The sequence below is a fragment of the Euleptes europaea genome, chromosome 14, assembly GCF_029931775.1.
Source record: "Euleptes europaea isolate rEulEur1 chromosome 14, rEulEur1.hap1, whole genome shotgun sequence".
NCBI lineage: Eukaryota > Metazoa > Chordata > Lepidosauria > Squamata > Sphaerodactylidae > Euleptes > Euleptes europaea.
The window spans coordinates 37162021-37182063 of NC_079325.1; the positions used below are offsets into that span (position 1 = coordinate 37162021).

Genomic DNA, 20043 nt, shown 5'->3' on the forward strand with positions numbered 1-20043 from the left:
AGGAAGCCCATGTAGCATACATGGAAGGTTGCCAGGCTCCAGGTGGTGGCTGGAGATCTCCCACTATTACAACTGATCTCCAGGTGATAGTGTTACCACACCCCCATAAACACGTGAACATAGATTCAGATTAACATGGGGAATTAGCTTGTAAGTTTGTGCAGGGCACAGCAAACTGGGATCTTTTACCTAAAGAAGTGGCTGTGAGTAGCAAGTCTTAGGTAGGAGAAGGATGACAGATCTGAATTAAAAGGATTGTAAAAGGAATGTTTATTGGGGGATGTGGTGCAATAGTGTGGTGTAATAGGGGGGCTTATCATAAGAAAATACTAGCCATATTAAACCAAGGCACAAACACATTCCTTATCCCAATTCATATAGCAACAACATACAAATATTTAGCAAAGCTGGAGTTAATCTTTGAGCTAAAAGTATACCTGTGTGGAAAATGGGCAATAGCGGTTTGAAGAATAGGTCAAGAGGGAGAGCAAAAATCACCTGTCCTATTCTGGGATGAAATTCTTGGGGGAGGGACAGTAGCTCAGTGGCAGAGCATCTGCTTGGCATGCAGAAGGTCCTAGGCTCAATCCCTGGCATCTCCAGTTAAAAGGACTAGGCAAGTAGGTGATGTGAAAGACCTCTCTGCCTGAGACCCTGGAGAGCTGCTGCCGGTCTGAGTAGACAATACTGACTTTGATGGACCAAGGGCCTGATTCAGTATAAGGCAGCTTCATGTGTGAAATGGAATGGAAGAAGGAGGGAGCCAGTGTGTGATGAGAGTCTGTTGCAGTTCAGCTGGTATCCAAGATCAGACTCTTCTTCCTGGCTCTAAAGCCAGGTTAGTTGTACAGTTTTTGGCCCATAGCATAAAATGGGTTCTTTTCAGGAAGCAAAAGATTATATGACAGAGGGTAAAGGAATACTTGAGATTAACCCAGGAGAAACTATAAAGCTGACTAAAGGGCACCAGGAAGGGCAGTTTTTGATTGAATTATAATTCAGGGTTACAAAAACTGGAGATATTAAGGAGAGTCATGTATTGGGCAGGAGCTCTGGGGACAATGGGAAACTTTGAAATGGAGGGTTCCAGACTGGCACAGGGCACTTAACTTCCAAATTGTGTTAATGGTCGCTGATTGCATATCAGGTAAAATACAATAGGGGAAGAGGCATCTTTGTCTTCTCGCCTGGTGTGGCTGAATTGCTGTTGGCACGCCCTGATTTCTCCCAACAATGCTTCCTTGGAAGCAGTTGCTGTGGTTGTCGTCCCAGGATCCTCTGCTTTGTTCACCGCTGCACTGTTCCCTGTGAGACACAAAACATGGCAGGGATCCCCATGTTCTGCATGTGCCTCGTGGGACTTACTCATGGTGTTAGCTGGCAATACATCCATTCAGGAGGGAGGGTGTACAGATGAAAGGGGGAGGGGCCGTGGCTCAGTGCTAGAGCACCTGCTTGGCATGCAGAAGGTCCCAGGTTCAGTCCCCAGCATCTCCTGTTAAAGGGACTAGGCAAGTAGGTGATGTGAAAGACCTCTGCCTGAGACCCTGGAGAGCCGCTGCCGGTCTGAGTAGACAACACTGACTTTGCTGTACCAAGGGTCTGATTCAGAGTAAGGCAGCTTCATGTGTTCATGTGGCAACAATAGAGATCAGTTCACCTGGAAAAAACGGCCACTTTTGAAGATGGACTCTATGGCATTATACCCTCCCCAAACCCCGCCCTCCTCAGGCTCCACCCCACAAATGTCTAGGTATTTCCCAACACGGAGCTGGCTACTCTACTTACATGGTAGGTAGGGTTGCCAACCTCCAGGAACAAGCTGGAGATCTCCTGCTATCACAACTGATCTCCAGCCAATAGAGATCAGTTCACCTGTCTGGTATTGAAGTCCCTCCCCTCCTCAAACCCCACCTTCCTCAGGCTCCACCCCAAAAACCTCCCGCCAGTGGCGAAGAGGCAACCCTAATGGTAGGTTAGGCTGAGAGATGGAGGAAAAGAGGATGGCTCAAAGTCACTCATGTTCAGAATCTGAACCCAGCTTTCCCTGCTCTGTCCCACATTCTATCTCTAGGGGCAGACAGGGAAATTAAAACGGCCCATAAGCAAGCCAAGTTAATCAGCCCCTGCACTCAGCTCAGACCCAGCCAGCTCACCCACAGCCTTCTCCTGCACCCCCCCTCCCAGCAGCAGCGTGAGGAGAGGCAGCTGGCGAGTTGACATCCATCACTGCTACTGCAGAAGGGTCTGAGCCAAGCTGCCCCTGCAGTGCTGGCAGGGCTTAGATCTGCTTGCCTCTGGCTACCGGTAGCCCTCCAGGGCAGTGACCCACCAGTGACCCCTGCTGGCCAAGGGGTGCCTGTCCACACCTGCTCACCTCCCAACCCTCACCACTCTGGCTCTTAGAGTACATTGACTGTTTGACCATTAGGTTTGCCTGCTGCGGGTTGGGAAATACCTGGAGTTTTGGTGGGTGGAGCCTGAGGAGGGCAGGGAGGGGAGAGACTTCAATGCCATGGAGTCCAATGCCATTTTCTCCAGGTGAGCTGATCCCTATCAGCTGGAGATCAGTTGTAATAGCAGGGCATTTCCAGCTACTACCTGGAGGTTAGAGATAACAACCAACATGAGGGCTCAATACTTAAACCAATAAAGATATCTTAAACAATCCAATTATAATATAGTTCAGTTCGGTTTCAGACACCTTTATTGGCATAGTAAAATAGGAACAAGGGAGCATAAATACAGGCAATATAAACAATGTATTGTTTCATAAGCAAATCCAGGCATTACCTCATGCCTGACTATTATATATCCCACTAGTATTAACATACAAGAAATAAACTGATATATACAATAATAAACAAAACATAACTAGAAACAAACCTAGCCTATGGAGGAGACCAGTCAGAACATTCTACCAATGGTCCCGTACTGGAGAATGTGTTCTCACGTGTACAGGAATGTCAATTCGAACAAAACGCTGAATAGAGTTGCCAATGCAGAATCGCTGAGCATTTAGCAAATTAGTGCAAAGTTGTAAAGTAGTTTGCAAGGACGGGTGATCAATCCAGAAACACATTTCGTTGCTTCGTCAGCTTGCCATGTCACTCCTCAACCCGAAAGCATTGCCTCTCAGATTGTATAGGATGCTGTCGGTAGATCACTTTCGTCACTGAGGTTCGTTGCTCACTGGACCCACACTTTCTTTTTGGGAATCTCTGCACCAGATGATTGGATTGTTTAAGATATCTTTACGGGTTTAAGTATTGAGCCCTCATGCTGGTTGTTATCTCTAGCTTCATCTATTTTCAGCATAGGTTGTTTATTTTGGATAAGCTTGTTAACTACCTGGGGGTTGGCAACCCTAGTAACCATGAGATGGCATTCGTTCACTTGTATCTGCCTGGTTTTGGAAACGCAGTTGCTTGGTTTGTTTGCTTCCTGTCTTTCCTGTTGTTTAATCGTTCCTGCCTTTTAAACATTTTAATATGATATCTTGAATCAGGGAGAGTCTCAGTGTGTGGTTCTGTGCAGAGCATCTGCTTTGCACGCAGGAAGTCATAGGATCAATCCCTGGCATCTCCAATTAAAAGGATCAGGCAGTAGGTAATATGAAAGACCTGGACCTGAAACCTTGGAGAGCTGCTGAAAGCCAGAGTAGACAGAAATGACCTTGAAGGGTCTGACTCCATGGAAGGCAGCTTCATGTATCTTTATCTCATTGAAAGCCACTCTTGATACTATTTTTAGAAGAAGAGCAGGGGCAGTATTTTAAAAACAAGAGTCACACTGAATTAATAAACATGTCTGTAGTTATTTATTATTCATGGTAGAAGACTCCTGCTTTTTGCATTCTTGAAGAAAAAGCTAGGCCCCAACCTCTGCACAGAACCTCTGTCCAAAGAAAGAGAAAGATTAATCCTATATGGAAGGCATAAGTAGGAAGGAATGTACGTCAGTTTCAAAGCCAAAAGATCATTTTTTAAAAATCATGACAAACATGGTTCATATGAATGTTGTTTAATCTTTGTTTTCAGAGTCTCTGTGGCTCTGTTTTTGCTGTTAGGTTTATTGTTTTATTCTTGGCAACGTTCACTTTGGACTAATACTTGATGTATAATTCCTTTTGCCAGAAACACCCTAGAGGGCCTCAAGCATCTAGATGGCATGGTTTTAGATTTTCAGGGGGGAAAGACAGAAAGAACACACCTCAAGCCAAAGGGATTTTTTTAGAGCCAGTGCAAAGCAGCAGCCATGAGCCAGAACTGTGAGTCAGGAAGAAGTCCAGAGTTCGAATGGTGCCCCTACCAGGAATTCATCAGATAGCCAAAAGCAACCCAAGTGCTTCCAGCCTCCCCTACTTCCACCTAATACAAGGAGTTAATTGCCGTAGGCCTCCCTCTCAGGGTTGTGTTAAGCATTACTGAGATAGTGTACATCAGGGGTGGGGAACGTCAGGCCCGGGGGCCGTTTAAGGCCTGCAAAATCATTTGGTCTGGCCCTTCGTAGGTCCTGGCAGATCTCTAGCTCAGAAGGATCTAAGACTGGCGATCCACCCCCTCCGGCGAACAAGAATAGCCTGTATTCAAGGCGGATGTGAGTTTGTTTTGCCGAGAATAGGAACCTATTTCCCCCCTTACAGAAGAGTCATTAGCTATGGAGCTGCTACGACCGCCCAAGAAAATGTGTTAACCCTTTCCCACCAGGGCCGTGGAGAAACGTATTCGCTTTGTACTATAAGAGGGCTGGGGGCAGAAGTGGCAGGGCCAGAATGTGCACGGGGGTGGGGTGGGGGCGAGTTCTTAGCCAGTGTGCCCTCATTTCATTCCTGCAGGCGGAGGTAGCAGGAGCCGGATGTAGAATCCGGCCCCGACCATGCAGAGCAGGAGCAACTCCGGCGTGCGGCTGGACGGCTACGGCCAGCTGGTGCAACAGACAATCCTGTGCCACCAGGTGAGCAAGTGCGCCACCGGTTAGATGCCTGCCTGCTTGCTTGCGGGGGATCATCTGGGGCAGCTGCCTGCTTGGGGCTTGGTTGGCTAATTTTTAAGTTGATAATTTCGTATGCCCCGCGAATGATGTTACAAATATCCAAATGGCCCTTTTCGGGAAAAAGGTTCCCAACACTGGTGTACATGATTGCTTTGCGTGCTATAAAGCGCTCTTTGCCTGCCTGGGGCTTTGGTGCCTTGATTGTGCAGCTGTTTTTTTACGGTGCCTCACCTCTGATACCTTCAACACGTGTGCAGACTGAAACGACCCCAACGCTCACCCAAGCAAAACCTTCCAAAGACCGGCTACCATTTTTTTAATATATAAATGTTTTTATTAATTTTCGATAATAAATAAGGGTGCAGAAGGAAAAAAGGAAAAGGGAACAAGGGGGAGAAAAAAGAAAAAAAGAAACTGCCCCCTTGTGGAACATCATACTACATTGACTCACTAAAGCGCGGATTTAATCTCCTATTTGAATCGAATCTGCTGTATTTCATAAAGTTTAATTGTTGTTTTTGGTTTTGATATATTCATCAACGGATTTCCATTCCCGGCTCCCGTTTTAAACAAGCATCAGGGGCGTAGGCACCAACCACCAGGGCAGCTCTCCGTTCCCCACGGGGGCCAGCCAGATGTCCCCGGGAGGCTCCCCCAAACAGGGCGCGAGGCCGAGGGCCCTTCCCGCGGGGTTGGCCTCCAGCGCCCGTCGCTCAGCGATAGACTGCCTCTGCGCCAGGAGGCTCGACTCCTGGCGCCTCCCTCTGCTCGCGGGGCGGCGGATCTGCCGGGCTGGCTCTGCCCGCCGGAGGAGCTCACCTGCCGCCTCCCCTGCGGGGCCAGCCCCGCCCAGGCGGGCCGGAGGCGGAGCGGCGGCGGCCGCGCTTCTCGGAGCCGCAGTGGGCGCAGAAGTCCGCCGGCGCTCCGCGTTGCAGCAGCAGCATGGCTGGTGGGGCGGGCAAGAGGGTGGCTGCCGTGCTGGGGGTCGTCTGCTTGGCCGCCGTCGGGGGGCTGGTGCTCCTCTGCCTGCCGGCCAGGGACCTCCGCGAGGAGCCTGCCTTCAAGGTAAGCCCCAAGGCGGATCCGGCGCGCCTGGGGGGCGGGAGGGGCTGCCGCGCTGCAGCCTCTCGGGTTGGGACCCGGGGCCGGTCCTTTTTGCGTCCCCCCCCCCGCCCCCATTGCGAACCCATTTTCAAAAAGAGAGGTCTGGTAGGAAAAAAATCAAAGCACAAAACTTTTTTTTTTTAATATATAAAGGTGTGATGGTTAATTATAGGGAGGTGCTGAAACGAATGACAAGTCGGCCCATTGGAAGCAATGGGAGAGGCTGCACAGCCCATTGAAGAGAATGGGAGAAGAAAATGGAGGAATACTTATTAATCTGATCTAAAGGACACAATTAATATTAAGAGTTATAATCATTTATATTAATAGAAGATGTTTTATGAAAGTTAAATGAATTCATGATAGTTAAGATCAGACTAATTACGATGGGATGAATACTTTATTAAGAGGCGGAGAGAGGAGATGGGGAAGTCAAATTTTCCTCTAATTTGTTTTTTTTGTTATGAATTCAAGAAACTTTAACAACATAGAGTTAGAAATTTGAATTTCATATTGCTTTTATTGTTGTTTACTATCATGGAAAATTTGTATTATAAAAACCAATAAAATTATTATAAAAAAAAAGAAGAGAATGGGAGAAGAGAGTGTCGGCTGACTGGGATGTACTAAAACGAATAAGTCAGCCCATTGGAAGCAATGGGAGAGGCTGCACAGCCCATTGAGGAGAATGGGAGAAGAGAGTGTCGGCTGACTGGGATGTACTAAAACGAATAAGTCAGCCCATTGGAAGCAATGGGAGAGGCTGCACAGCCCATTGAAGAGAATGGGAGAAGAGAGAGTCGGTTGACTGGGATGTACTAAAACGAATGACAAGTTGGCCCATTGGAAGCAATGGGGGAGGCCGCACAGCCCATTGAAGAGAATGGGAGAAGAGAGTGTCGGTTGACTTGCATTGACTCCATTCTTAATTCTATCCCATGGCGCTGTTGTGGTGCTTATCTCAATAAGAAAAATATAAAGGGTCGGTTGCATGTTCTCCCCACCCCGAAACCGATCTGTTTAGGCGAGGCTAGCTACTTGTGTCCCTCCCCCCCATTGCTAACCCATTTTCAAAAAGAGAGGTCTCGTAGAAAAAAAATAAAAGCACAACACTTTTTTTTTAATATATAAAGGGGTTCCAATTAATTCTATCCCATGGCACTGTTGTGGTGCTTATCTTAATAAGAAAAATATAAATGGTCAGTTGCATGTCCCCCCCCCCCAAAACCGATCTGTTTAAAACGGTGCCCCTCGGACCAGTCCTGCACCCCTCGGAGGGCTGCGCCCTAGGCGACCGCCTGGTTTGCCTAATGGTAGCACCGGCCCTGTTGGGACCCAACCGAGGTTGTCTGCTAGGGCTTCTGACCTGGTGGCAAAGCATAGGCATAGCTGGCTTGCTCCGTCTGGCTGGATTTCTCCGCCTCCTCCCGCTTTCCGATTCAAACCTGCTTTCTCTGCCGGGCTGGCTTTCTTAAGCCTTTGGGGGGGGGGTACGCAGCGGTTTCGCTGTTGCCCTGATTCAGCTCCTAATCTTATTCTCTCTGACTGGGCTTCTTGAGCCCTGGTAAGACAGGAAAGCGGAGTGCAGCCTACCATGTGCAAAGTTCATCAACGCAGAAGTGCCTTGGTGGCTAATACCAAGATATGCCCTGTCCACACCCCTGCTTCCAGCACTGGCGGACCAAATGCACCTTGGAAGCTCCCAAATAAGGGATGATGGCAACTACCCTCTCCAGCTGCTGGTTCCCAGTAGGTGGACCTCAGAGGTATACTGCCTCTGGACATGGAGGTTCTGTTTAACTTGGGGTTTACAGCTGTTGCTAGACATCTCTCTGAATTTCTCTAATCCTTTTTTTAAACGTCTCAGGGCATAAACCACAGACTTCCCCCCCATACATGTACAATTGGGGGGGGGGAGGTGTGGTTGGTTAGAGGAGATAGTTTTTAGGTGCAGTCGATCCCACCACCTATGGCTGGGGGTCGAGCAGACAATTTGCTCAAATCTTAAATGGAACTTTGATCTTCCACCTTTGGTATTTTGGGGCCAGACACACTCTCCTTTGCAAACACAGTGGAGGAGCTGTGGCTAAATCTGGAGGTCTCAGCCTAGCAGAAACTTCCATGAGGTTTTGGATTGAAGAGTTTCGCCCTTCACTCCCTCCCTGACAAGTTTGGTGCTTGCATGAAGGCAGAGGGGACAGGGAGAGCGCTGAGCCCCATTCTAGAAAGCCTAGGTGAAATAGTAGGGTCCCATCTAGGGTGCTCAGGGGGCAACATTTGAGGGGATTAGATCAGACCTTCCTCATCTGCCTTTCTTTCTGATGAACAAGTGTGGAGAAAGGTGATCTAAAGGGGCGTAGGTGGGATTATCACTCTGATTTTGGGGATGATGTTGTAATTTCATGTTGTGCCCTTAACTTTAGCTCAGAAGGGTGAGCTTCCGAGTGTCGTCGTCTCCGCCCCGCCCCATGTGTTGTCTGATCCAGCAGGGACATAGGGACTTGTGCTTCTAAAGATGCTTATGGTAATTCTGAGGGGTTGATGGTAGGGACGATTTCCCCCCCCAAAAAGGACCACTGAATCAGCACCTCTGGCGGGGCTTTTGGGTGTTCACAGTTCCCTCCCAAAGCCATCTTGCCAAAAACACACACACCGCACACACACACACATTCCACGAGTTGGCAGAGAGGAGAGGCGTTGGCTATCTGATGGAGAGGGAATTCAAAGGGAGAGGGACCCGGCTCAGCCCGATTCCTCCCCCCACCCCACTTTTTCCCATCCCTGGCACTGCAAGCAGTTGCCTGTTCCTAAATCTGGCCTTGAGCCACTTTAATATAGGTCCAGCATGGTGTAGTGGTTAAGAGCAGCGGACTTTAATCTGGAGAACCAGGTTCGATTCCCCACTCCTCCACATGAAGCCTACGGGGTGGCCTTGGGCCCATCACAGTTCTCTCAGAACTCTCTCAGCCCACGCAGAGGCAGGCAATGGCAAACCACCTCCGAACATCTTTCTCTCTCTCGCCTTGAAAAGCCTAAGGGGTCGCCATAAGTCAGCTGTCACTTGACAGCACACACACACAACACACACACACACAACACACACACACACAATGTTGGTGCCCAAGTAAATTATTTGTACATTCAGTTATTCTTAGAATGAAGAACTTTTATACATTTAAAGGAAACAAATAAGTTTTTATTTGCTGTCCTGTGATATGAATGCATTCATTTTCACAGGTCCTGGCGTGCAAATCTATTCTCTTGTATGATGAAGATAAATCATACATGTAGATCATGTGTCAGTGTTGTGAAATGGGCTTCACGTGCAGTTAAAAACAACGGGGCTGGACCTGATTGTTCCCTTCTGCCAAATGGGCCCTTCCTCCAAAGATTTCTCACTTGGGGGAAGAGAATCTTAAGTGAACCCAAGTTGAATAAGCGGAGGTGGGCGCAGTCAAGGTATTCCTTGGCCATTCAGTCTAGTCTGACTTAATGCTAACCACAGTCTGTCTCCTGCCCTGTTTTCATCGCTACATCACAGATGTGCTGCAGGACAAACAATAATTAAATATATGAGTGCTTTTGAGCACATGCAGAGGGCATTTCACTTCTGATTAACGGTAACCTGCTCACATTCCCATATCATGTTTTTAGATTGGGGATACATTCCTTCTTTTTTAACAAACATAATAAATGATTGCGGGTTTCCCATCTAGCCACCAATAGTTTTTTAAAAAGATCTCTTTCCCACCGTGTTTCTGGGTCTTGGGTAAACTCCAATACATGCTTTGTTTGTATTAAGTTCAGGACTGCCTGGGGAAGTATAACAGGCTAAATAAAGCGTAATGGGGAGGGAAGCAGGGGCATTCAGTCTGTAGAGCTCAGGGAAGATAGACCTGAAGATATTCCAGCCATGAACTTCTCCCCGTCATGGTAAAACAATGTCTTGAGGTTTGAACTTGGGTGCAAATCGTTCTAGCTGCCATTTGTCCACTTCAGAGGCTCTTAAAATCCAGGTTGTGAGTTTGCAACGCACACAGAACTCTTCTTTGCTTATTGGTGTTCAAAGAAAAAAAAGTGGGGGAGGGTAAAAGATGGTGGAGGCAGATATTCATTCAGAGAAGATGTGAGTTATTTTAAAGAGCCGATAGGAACCTACTGGGCCATACTGCTTGGATTTAAGTATCTGACAGCATAGCTTGTTTCTTGAATCAGAAGAGGGGTAGAGGGAAATCAACAAAGATTATAACATAACCTAGTAGCAAGGCATTTTTTGTCTGTCTCCTACAATGCCATTGGGTCTCCCCATACCCTGAAGGAGTAAATTAATTTAGGAAACATGCAAGGAGGACAGTAAGATGCCTAGTGGTTAAAGGGTTTGCTCTGGGTCTGGGAGAACAACCTTTCTCATCACTGTGCGCTTGCTGATCAGCTGCTTCTGGCTTCCTTTTGCTGCTGAGTTTCTCTTCTTGTGGAGCAGTTTAGGTTAGAGGTGACCTACCTGCCAAAAAAGGCAGTGAGGATGGTAGGAAAGGGAAGTCAGATGAGGACCCGATATCCATCCTTCATTTCTTCCAGATCCTTCAACTTTTTGGATGTTTATCAGCAAATCCTCCCCCCTGCCCCTGTGTTCTTTTCTCAAGGTTATGTTATTTATTATTAAATATATTTGGCTTCCCCCTAACACGATGGGCAAGGAGGTTGGGTCATGTCAAGGTAATCAGTATTAAGCACAATGCACAATGTAGTAGTAACAATCAAGCACTGGAACGAATAGGGCAAATCAGGAACATTTGTTCCCATTCAGCTTGGCCAAAGCCTCCCTTCATTAGAGTCTTGGGGCAGCTGAAAGACAAATGCGTTTGCACGGCTGCATAGTGTGGCTGGGTTTGGAAGATGGTGTACGGTTCTGGTTACCCCATTTCTAAGAATAAAGGGGCTGTGGCTCAGTGGTAGAGCATCTGCTTGGCATGCAGAAGGTCCCAGGCTCAATCCCTGGCATCTCCAGTTAAACCTCTGCCTGAGACCCTGGAGAGCCGCTGCCAGTCATGGTAGACAGTGCTGACTTTGATGGACCAAGGGTCTGATTCAGTATAAGGCAGCTTCATGTGTTCATGGTAGCACCGGGAAGAGTTTAGAAAAAGGCCACCAAAATGATCAAGGGGTTGGAACTTCCCTTACAAGGAAGGCTATAGGAAAAGGCTAAGGAGTTTGGGGCTGTTTGATGTAGAGATGACTTAAGTCTTAGGGGGACAGTATGTCAAGGACTGCCTCCTCCTGTACCATCCAGCTGGCCAATTGATACATCTCAGAAGCCTGGCCTTTGGGCTCTGGCTTGCAGAGGTGAGGCAGGTGATTCTAGAGACAGGGTGTTTTTGGTGGAGGCACCTTTTCTGCTCAAGCCTTCTCCTTGAGCCTTGCCTGGCACCTGCCTTGCGTTCTGTTAGGTACCAGGACAGAACATTTCTTTTTACCCGGGCAATTAATTAGGGGCTTGATCTTTAAAAAGATTTTCTTACAGACTGTTTTTAGCCTGAGGAATGTGTTATGACACTTAATTCTATGCTGTTAAATGTTTAATGGCTGTTTAATGTTTCATATTTTATTTCATGTTTATGTTGGAAGCCACCACAAGTAGGTTCTATGGAGAGGTCATGTCTCCATTTTCCAAATGAATGAATACAATGGGGAATTATAAAATTATGCATGGGGTGGAGAAGGTGGATAGAGTGAGCTTTTTCTCCCTCTTCTCCTAATGCTAGAACTCAGAAGCACCTAATGAAGTTGGAGGGGCAGTAGACGCAGGATGGATTAAGACCTTCGTCACACACGGCATAATTAACTTGTGAAATAAGGCCTGATGGTGCCTAGTGGTTTAAGTGGTGACAAGACTGGACAAAGTCATGGGAGGGGTGCATCTGTCAGTGGCTATTGGCCATGATGACTAAACAGAACCTCCATGTTCAGAGGCAGTGTACCTCTGGTAGTTACTGGTAACCAACAATAGAGGAGGCTTTGGCTTTCATGCCTTGCTGGTAGATTCTTTGGAAGACATCTGGTTGGCCACTGTGGAAAGCAGCATGCTAGGCTAGACGGACCTTTGGTCTGATCCTGCAGGGCTTTTCTGTTCTTCCTAGCAGAGATACTGCAACAAAAAATAGTGGAAAACCCTATTGCTTGCATGCATGGTGTTACCCTGACTTGGAACCTTAGTTGTTGGGCTGTGTTGTCACTTTCTCTTTCTCTCTGACTAAATATTGGGGCTAAGGTTGATACTGTGCTTTGCGCAAGCAAATATTTGTGTTACTCCAGATCAATGTTCCTACCAGATAAGTAGCTGCAGTCAGAAGGTAGGTCCCGGGGAAGCCCTCTGAGTCACTCTGATGTAAGCCCTTGCCAAGTTCTTTTGCATCACTCTCTCTTCCCACAGTAAGTAAATTCTGCCTGAGGAATTGTGGGAGTTTTAGACCTGCCTCCAGTGTTTTTAATTTTATTCTGGCGTCCACACACCTGTCTTTTTCTTAGAGGAAAGACGTTAAGGGAGGGAGAAATGGCAGCCATTTGGGAACACGGTAGATGAAAAAATGCCATACTTGTATGCAGTGGCCAAATTTAGTAGTGCATTTAGATAGATTTGATTCGGAAGTCAGGGGATTGTATGGCAATGATCAGTCTGGAGCTTGAACTGGTTATGTGGCATCTGCTCTTGAAGGTTGCAGCAATAACAACAAAATCCCCCGGCCGTATTTTGTACCCAGGCAGGCTGATTTTCCAGATAAATAAAGTAAGCAAATTTGCCCACATGTTCTTATTTTGTGTAATTTACACTAGTTTTATTGTGGCTGCTTCCCACAATGCAGTTAAGTGTAGGAGGTTCACTGTATCTGTATATTATATTGTATCTCGGCCATCCTCCACCACAGTATATCTCTTTCCGATTTTTTTAAAAAAGGCGGTACTAGATTGTGCAAGAGCCCCGTGGCGCAGAGTGGTAAGCAGCAGTACTACAGTCCAAGCTCTGCTCCTGACTTGAGTTCGATCCCAACGGAAGTTGGTTTCAGGTAGCCGGCTCAAGGTTGACTCAGCCTTCCATCCTTCCAAGTTCGGTAAAACGAGTACCCAGCTTGCTGGGGGTAAAGGCACTGGCAAACCATCCCATAAACAAAGTCTGCCTAGTAAATGTCGGGATGTGACGTCACCCCACGGGTCAGCAAAGGACCCAGTCCTTGCACAGGGGACCTTTACCTTTTCTTTTTTTACCAGATTGTGACCACGTGATATGTAAAGCCCTTGGTGCGGGTTGACTTGAATGTAAGACAAGTGTGCTGAAGTAGATTACCAGATCAGGGGAATGGCTGACAGACTGCTGTGACCTGTGTTTGAATCTTTCCTTTTGCATTGAAAGCCTTAGGGGTGGCCTTGGGCAAATGGCTATCCTTCAGTCTATGGAAGACAAAAGACAAACTTGGACTGAGTCATTCTAAGGAATGATGAGATAATGACTGGATGAAAAGGAGTCTTGCAGTATCTTAAAAGATTTAACAGATTTATTGTGGCAGAAGCTTTGCCCCATGGAAGCTTCTGGCTCTGGGACTTACCGTACCAAGTATTCCCAGCGATGTATTAAAAGTTTGAAAATGTTATAAAAAATACTGTTCGCACTTTGTTTGGCCCCTTTAGCTGTGAAGACATTTTCCAACCATTTATTAGCCACCACATCCAAAAACCCTTTAAAAGCGATGTATAGGTATTCTCCATTTTAGTGACGTCCATGAATACCATGCTGGAGGAGAAGAGTGCGGTAGGGAACCATGAGAAATGAAAAAGGCCCTAGAAGGCTGAGCCCAGTAACCCCCTCTGTAAATCTGAGAATCTTTAAGGGGCCATAAAGTTCCTTCCTTTTTTTGTTTTTTTTTGCTGTGGGTGATGCTCATCTCTGTGAGATAATGGTGATGAGCCTTCTGGAACCCTTAAATGCTACATGAATGCCGAGTGTTAAGAGCAACCCCTTCCCTCTCCTAGTTCCTCCCCCCCAGCTAAATTTCTGCTTTTAATGAGGCTCACAGTTTTGGTTGCTAGGAGCTTTGGGGGATGTTCTCTCCTTTAACTACTCGATGAGTAAAGTTCTTCTTTACACAACGACACGGCCAGAGGAGGTAGTCAGGGTCGCTAGCATAGATGACTTTAAAAGGGGACTAGAAGGTTTCATGGAGGAAAGGCCCATCGGTTGCTGTTAGCCATGATGAGTGACCAAAGAGAACCCCCATAGTCAGAGGCAGCAGACTTCCGAATACCAGTGCTAGGGAAAGGGCCGGGGCCTCTGTGCCCTGTTTGCTGGCCTTCCAGGTTGACCACTGTGTGAAACATAGTCCACTGTGCTGGACTATGTGGACCAGTGGTCTGATCCGGCAGAGCTCTTTTTATGTCTTTTCCCTGGCCCTTTCCTTGCTGAGAATTATGCCTTCCTTGCCCTCCCTCACTGACATCTCTCTGTTCCATGATGCAGGAACTCTGGGGCACCCAATGAAGTTGAAATGTAATTTTAAAAGCAAAGAAACCTCTTTGGATAGCACTCTTTGACGCTGCCTTCTGGGTTTGGCACATAAATCCCTTGGGCACACCCTGGCCAGGTTTGGAAGTGCTGATTTGCCACTGCAAGTAGAAAGAGGTTTTGAAAAGCCTGGGAGGGATCTTGCTCAATCCAGCTAAAGCCTGCTGGGCAGGCTGGCATTAGGGAGCCAACTCTCTGTGTGGAGGGGGGGAGGGCAGAGTCACCAGCTTTGAGTCCTCAGCTGTAGCATCTTTTTTTAAAAAAAGTTTTATTCATTTTTAAAAGGGGTACAGGAAAGGAAAAAAGTGAAGGGACAGATGGGGGAAGGTTGTACAATTCGTTGTGTATCCGTGCCTGTCAAAACCCGTCTACATTTCTGCTTTGGTTGTCATTGTTACTATTGTAATTGGTCTTTTTGGAGACATAGGGGGGTGAGGGGTAAAGCATGGGGAGTAGGGGAGTGGTGCTTGTGTTGTGAACCTTCAAACCTTGTCTGGTTTTGCACTTGGTAGTGCTTCATGTTGTCCTATGCAGCTCATTACTAAGTTTTTGTTATGAGATGCTGTCTCTCTGTAACAGATGTGTGGTCTGTCTCATAGTAAGGATCGCTGGTTCTTTCTGCTGTGCCCCGGGTGCTATCCTAGGTGCGGTCTGATTATAGCCTGGATCAGTTCTCATCCATATTTTTTGTAGAATGATCGCCATTTTTGTTGATGCTCTTCCATTTGTGTGCCGTGGATTAAGTTTGTCAGTCTTGCCATTGTTGCGTACTCCATCATTTTTGTAATCCATTCAGATATTTCTCAGCTGTAGCATCTTGAATAGCAGATGTTCAGAAAGACTTGGGACCTGGATACCCTCTGCCAGTCAAAGTCCTGAGCTAGATGGGCCTGCTGGTCAGAGCAAGCCCTTTTGTGTGTGCGTGGGTTTTGTCGTCAAATCACAACTGACTCATGGCCAACCCGTAGGGTTTTCAAGGCAAGAGACATTTGGAGGTGGTTTGCCACTGCCTGCATCCGTGTCAAGTCCCTGGTATTACTTGGAAGTCTCCCATCCAAATATTAGGGTTGAGGCTGAGAGTGTGTGACTGGCCTAAGGTCACCCAGCACGTTTCCTTGGTGGAGTGGGGATTAGAACCTGGGTTTCCCAGATCCTGGTCCAACACCTTAACCACTACACCACGCTGGCTCTTGGATGGGAGTGCTGGTCAGAGCAAGTCCTTTTACTGTGGCTGAATGCAGAATTTTGGTTCTCTGTGTGCTCTTGCTAAGAACCTGCCCCCAAATGTATTTGCTCAGAAGTTTAGTGGGACTTGATCCCAAATAGAACTGCAGCCGAATGCTGTTTAGAATTGTCCGCATGTCACAACGTGGAAAATCGAAGATGCTGATGTTCTGCCAGTGATCTTCCAGTCTAGCTCTGGCACTGGGTTGTTTGTGAACAGGCTTGGATCACGCGCACATCTCAAGCAGGCAATTTTTTAAAAAATAGTTCTTAATCTGTTGAACTGAGTAAGGATATACAAAACCGCCTGAAACATGTCTTTGTTTATTAAGAGATCTATATCCTCTTATCATTAAATTCCTGAGGTGGTCTCTAAATTGCTCAGTAAAAATGCATCCAAACTAAGCCATAGCACCCATAGGACATAGAAACATCGAGTTGATCCCAGAAATAGAACATCACCTCCTGTGGCAATGAAACGATCCATCAATTAAAAATAAGGAGCATAAAAGCTAGAGATGTTAGTCAAAGGGGAAAATATAAGGAAATGGCTTGAAATATATACTGAAGCAAAGAGAACCAAAACACAACCCCCATGAATCATTTACCAATGGGAGGGGGGAATCAAGTCAAGAAAAAGCCTGAGGAAATAAAAATGGTTTTCATGTGATGCCTAAAACTTGACAAGTCGGGCTGTGGGCTATGGGGAAGGAGTCCCAAAGTTTCCGTACTGCAGCTAAGATGGAAAAGCTGTGCCAAAGCCTCTCTTGCAGATCATGCTAAGAGCAGTAGAGGGTTATTAAGAGCCCTTTGTCCCTCGCAGAGGAAATGGCTGGCTTGTAAAATACACGGAAGAGAAGAGGTTAAGGAGTCCGTTGCTCTCCAGGGAAAGTGGCTGAGGTGTGCTTTTTGATATAGAAACTATAATGGATCTAGATGGGAAGCACCCGGGGACCAGATTGTGCTCCAGAGTTGCCACTTCATCCATTGAGTGTCTGTGCCTCTTCCCTTCTGCTTCTCCCCAGTCTGGAGGTTTCTTTTCTCCAGATTAACATTCAAGTCGTTTAGGAGCTGCATAAATGGCATGGTGTCCCCCCCCACTACTTCCAGCTGGAACTCTCAGCTTCCTGCTGTCCCTAAAAATATCTTGAGTTTGAGTTCCTACGCCCCCTTCCCAAGGGAGAGGTCTTGAAATGAAACTACGAGGGATCAGAAGATCCTGATTGGAGTCTGTTGTTGAAGGCCCAGGTTGACCTTGGTACTGAAATGTTTGGTATCAAGGGCTGATAAGAAGAGGCTGTACTTTGATGTGCTTCCCAGGTTGGCTGGAAATAGGGTTCCTTGGCTGTGGAATGGACTTGGGGCTGAATAAAACCTTGCCTTAAAAAAAACAAACCATATCACTCATTCTAAAAAGAGAAAATGTTTCATAGGACTGTTTCGCACCAGTGCTTCCCCAAATTGCTAGTTATTATGGAAAAAATGGTCCTGGGGGAACTGGGGAAAAAACATTTTACCCTGAAATTTTCTGTTTCTCCCCAACCCCCAGGCCTTCACTTATCTGCACCTCGCCAGCTGGTGCAATGACTTGGTGAAAGTCAACCCCAGGGGACATTATAGGAAGCTTTCCTCTCATCTGACCCCCCTGCCCCATCCAGACCCTCCCCCAAAGCGCTGCTAAGTGCAAAACATTCATGATCTTGGGAAGATAGTTGATTAGATAGAACATTTCTGGAGGAAACATTTACATACCCTCCCTTTTGTTATACACCTTAAAGGTGAACCGCTTCCTCCCGAGGCAACCCTGAAATACAGTCAAGAGATGAAGCTTCCTGTTAAAGGGAGACTCAGACCACCTTTGCCGGCTTTCAGCTCTGATAGGTGATCTGTCTGACTCATCTCCTGGGGGAAGTGCAACTACTAGGTTCATCTTGCGAGTTGGTTAGAAAGGGCGTTTTATTTCCTGTGCTCTGAGCCCCCCCCCCCACTTGCTTGTTTAGTCATAAACCTTTAAAGCTGGCTTTTTTATATTGCCAAGTTTGCTGTTCTCCCCCCCCACACACACACACACACACATGCCATTCATATTCACCTATGGAGAACCCTGAGAAGAAGGCTGAGACATACCTGAGGCATGCCTCTTGGAATTGCCTGCTGTCTGGGGGGCAAGTCCTGCAAGATCCCTGCTGGGGACTCTGTTCTCAGGCAGGCAGAAGCCCAATTCAGGACTGAGGTGCATGGAGAGAGAAGGCTTAAGTCTTCCCCCTTCTACGAAAATGGTGCAACATGAAATAGCCTGGGGCTGGGGGTGGGAAATGTCATTATTTGCCCTGTCAGGATCTCCATGAGTCCCAATGGAATACTCTTTGGTTTCCCCAAAAAGGCAACTAGTGCCTGCCAGAGCAATGTCAGATTTTTGGCAGGTGAACCTACTAGGGTTGCCAGGTCCGTCACCGGCGGGACATTTTTGGGGCGGAGCCTGAGGAGGGGGGGTTTGGGGAGGGTAGGGTCTTCAATGCCATAGAGTCCAATTGTCAAAGCGGCCATTTTCTCCAGGTGAACTGATCTCTATTGGCTGGAGATCAGTTGTATTAGCCGGAGATCTCCAGCTACTATCTGGAGGTTGGCAAGCCTAGAACCTACCTAAGCACTGCAGTTTTGTACTTAGCTGTGGTGTTTTGCACCAATTGCCACCTGTGGCTGGTTATTGCTGTGCATCCTTCCAGTAAGTCCAAAGGTGAACCTGGAGAACCAGTTCAAGGCATTTTGGCCCAGGAAGGGGTGCCCGTCTCCTTGTGTGCCCCTGATGTCTAAGAACGAGTATGGCCTCCGCAGTGGTGCCCTCTTCATTGGGCTGGCTCAAGTAATCACTCGGTTGGCTTGGAGGCAGAGCCAGCCCTGCCCTTTTGTTCACTCTTTCAACCCTTTGCCCTAACTGTGAGGTTAAATCGGGACAAAGGGATGGTTGCAGCATATGTTCTGGGAACCCCCGGAGTCATACTTTGCAAAGAGCATTCAGCTGCTGCCAAAATGATCCATCCCTGAGCTCGGAAAAAAAACCCTGCTTTGTAGCTGATTGTGCGCCAGGAAATCTTTAAGAGATCAAGAGGCCGGACTGGGCTGTTTAGAAAGCAAGAGGCACCATTCTAATGAGGCTCTTTTGAATTCTCTGTGTGCCTGCTTCCTTTCAAGTGGTTTCAGTTGAGGAATGTTCTATGCTCAGGGTCCTGTCTCAGTGCTATCTGTTACTCATTGTTCAGGGCAGCAGGGGGCGTTGAAAAGATGAGTCAGTGCAATTAACTGACCAATGCAACCATTTGCAAATTGTTTGTTGTGAGAGGTCTCTGGGAGAGATCTGCTGGGGAGGGGGGGAGACCAAGATCCAAGAGAGGATGCCTGGTGCATCTGTGCATGAGTCACTGCTTCTTTCCACTCAGCCTCCCCTGGAGGTGGGAAATTCTGCCCTGACTGAATAGGCCAGAATAGCTTGCCATCATGGGATGGGGAGTGGGGGGGGGGCAGGCTGTTGCTTTTCTGTATGAATCACTGCTCTGAGGTTGAATGTTACGTGGACCAGGATTAATCTCATTTTGTCGTATTAATTATATATCAAGGTTGGTGTCACGAGGAAGGTCGATGCTGTGGCCAAGTAGATCTTGATGAATGACAAAAGTAGCTGTCAGAGGAAAACCTTCTTGAGGTTCAGTTTCAGAGCAGAATTCTTCTGTGACGTGTCATGTGAATATGCAATGTCTTTAGTGAATTCTGCTGTGAACATGCTGTTCTGCATATAGCGGGGCTCTTGCCAACTCTGTCAACCCATATTCTACTCATCGAGGAGGCAGAAAGAAATGCCTCTAAGATGCATTTTTTTAAGACAGAGGATTTGGCAAGCGATGTAGATCAGAGCGTCAAGACAATTCGGAAAAGTGCCTCTGTGTTTTAATTTGTTGAGATCATCTCCTTTGCGCATCTTGGCTCCTCTTTTTGGGAAAATTGACAAACCTACGGTCCTTGCACGCTCTTTGTCCCTGTGTGTCTGTTTCAGTGAAGCTTAAATCCTTGAGTTAGCAACCTTTACCTGCTAAGAAGGCCTGCCTCTACTTCTTCACCCTCCTAGAGGGAGCGTAGAGAACAGTGTTAAACCAAATAGCCAAGCATTGTCTGCC

General features: G+C 47.2%; 1 protein-coding gene across 1 annotated transcript in view; it reads left to right on the forward strand.

The window, feature by feature from the left end:
• Window positions 1-5937: 5937 nt before the first annotated feature.
• The window catches only part of ENTPD2 (ectonucleoside triphosphate diphosphohydrolase 2), a 40228-nt gene continuing 26122 nt past the window's right edge, over window positions 5938-20043 (forward strand). The window contains exon 1 of the mRNA XM_056860526.1: window positions 5938-6060. Coding sequence (XP_056716504.1) covers window positions 5938-6060 — 123 coding nt within the window. The remainder of the gene's footprint in view (window positions 6061-20043) is intronic.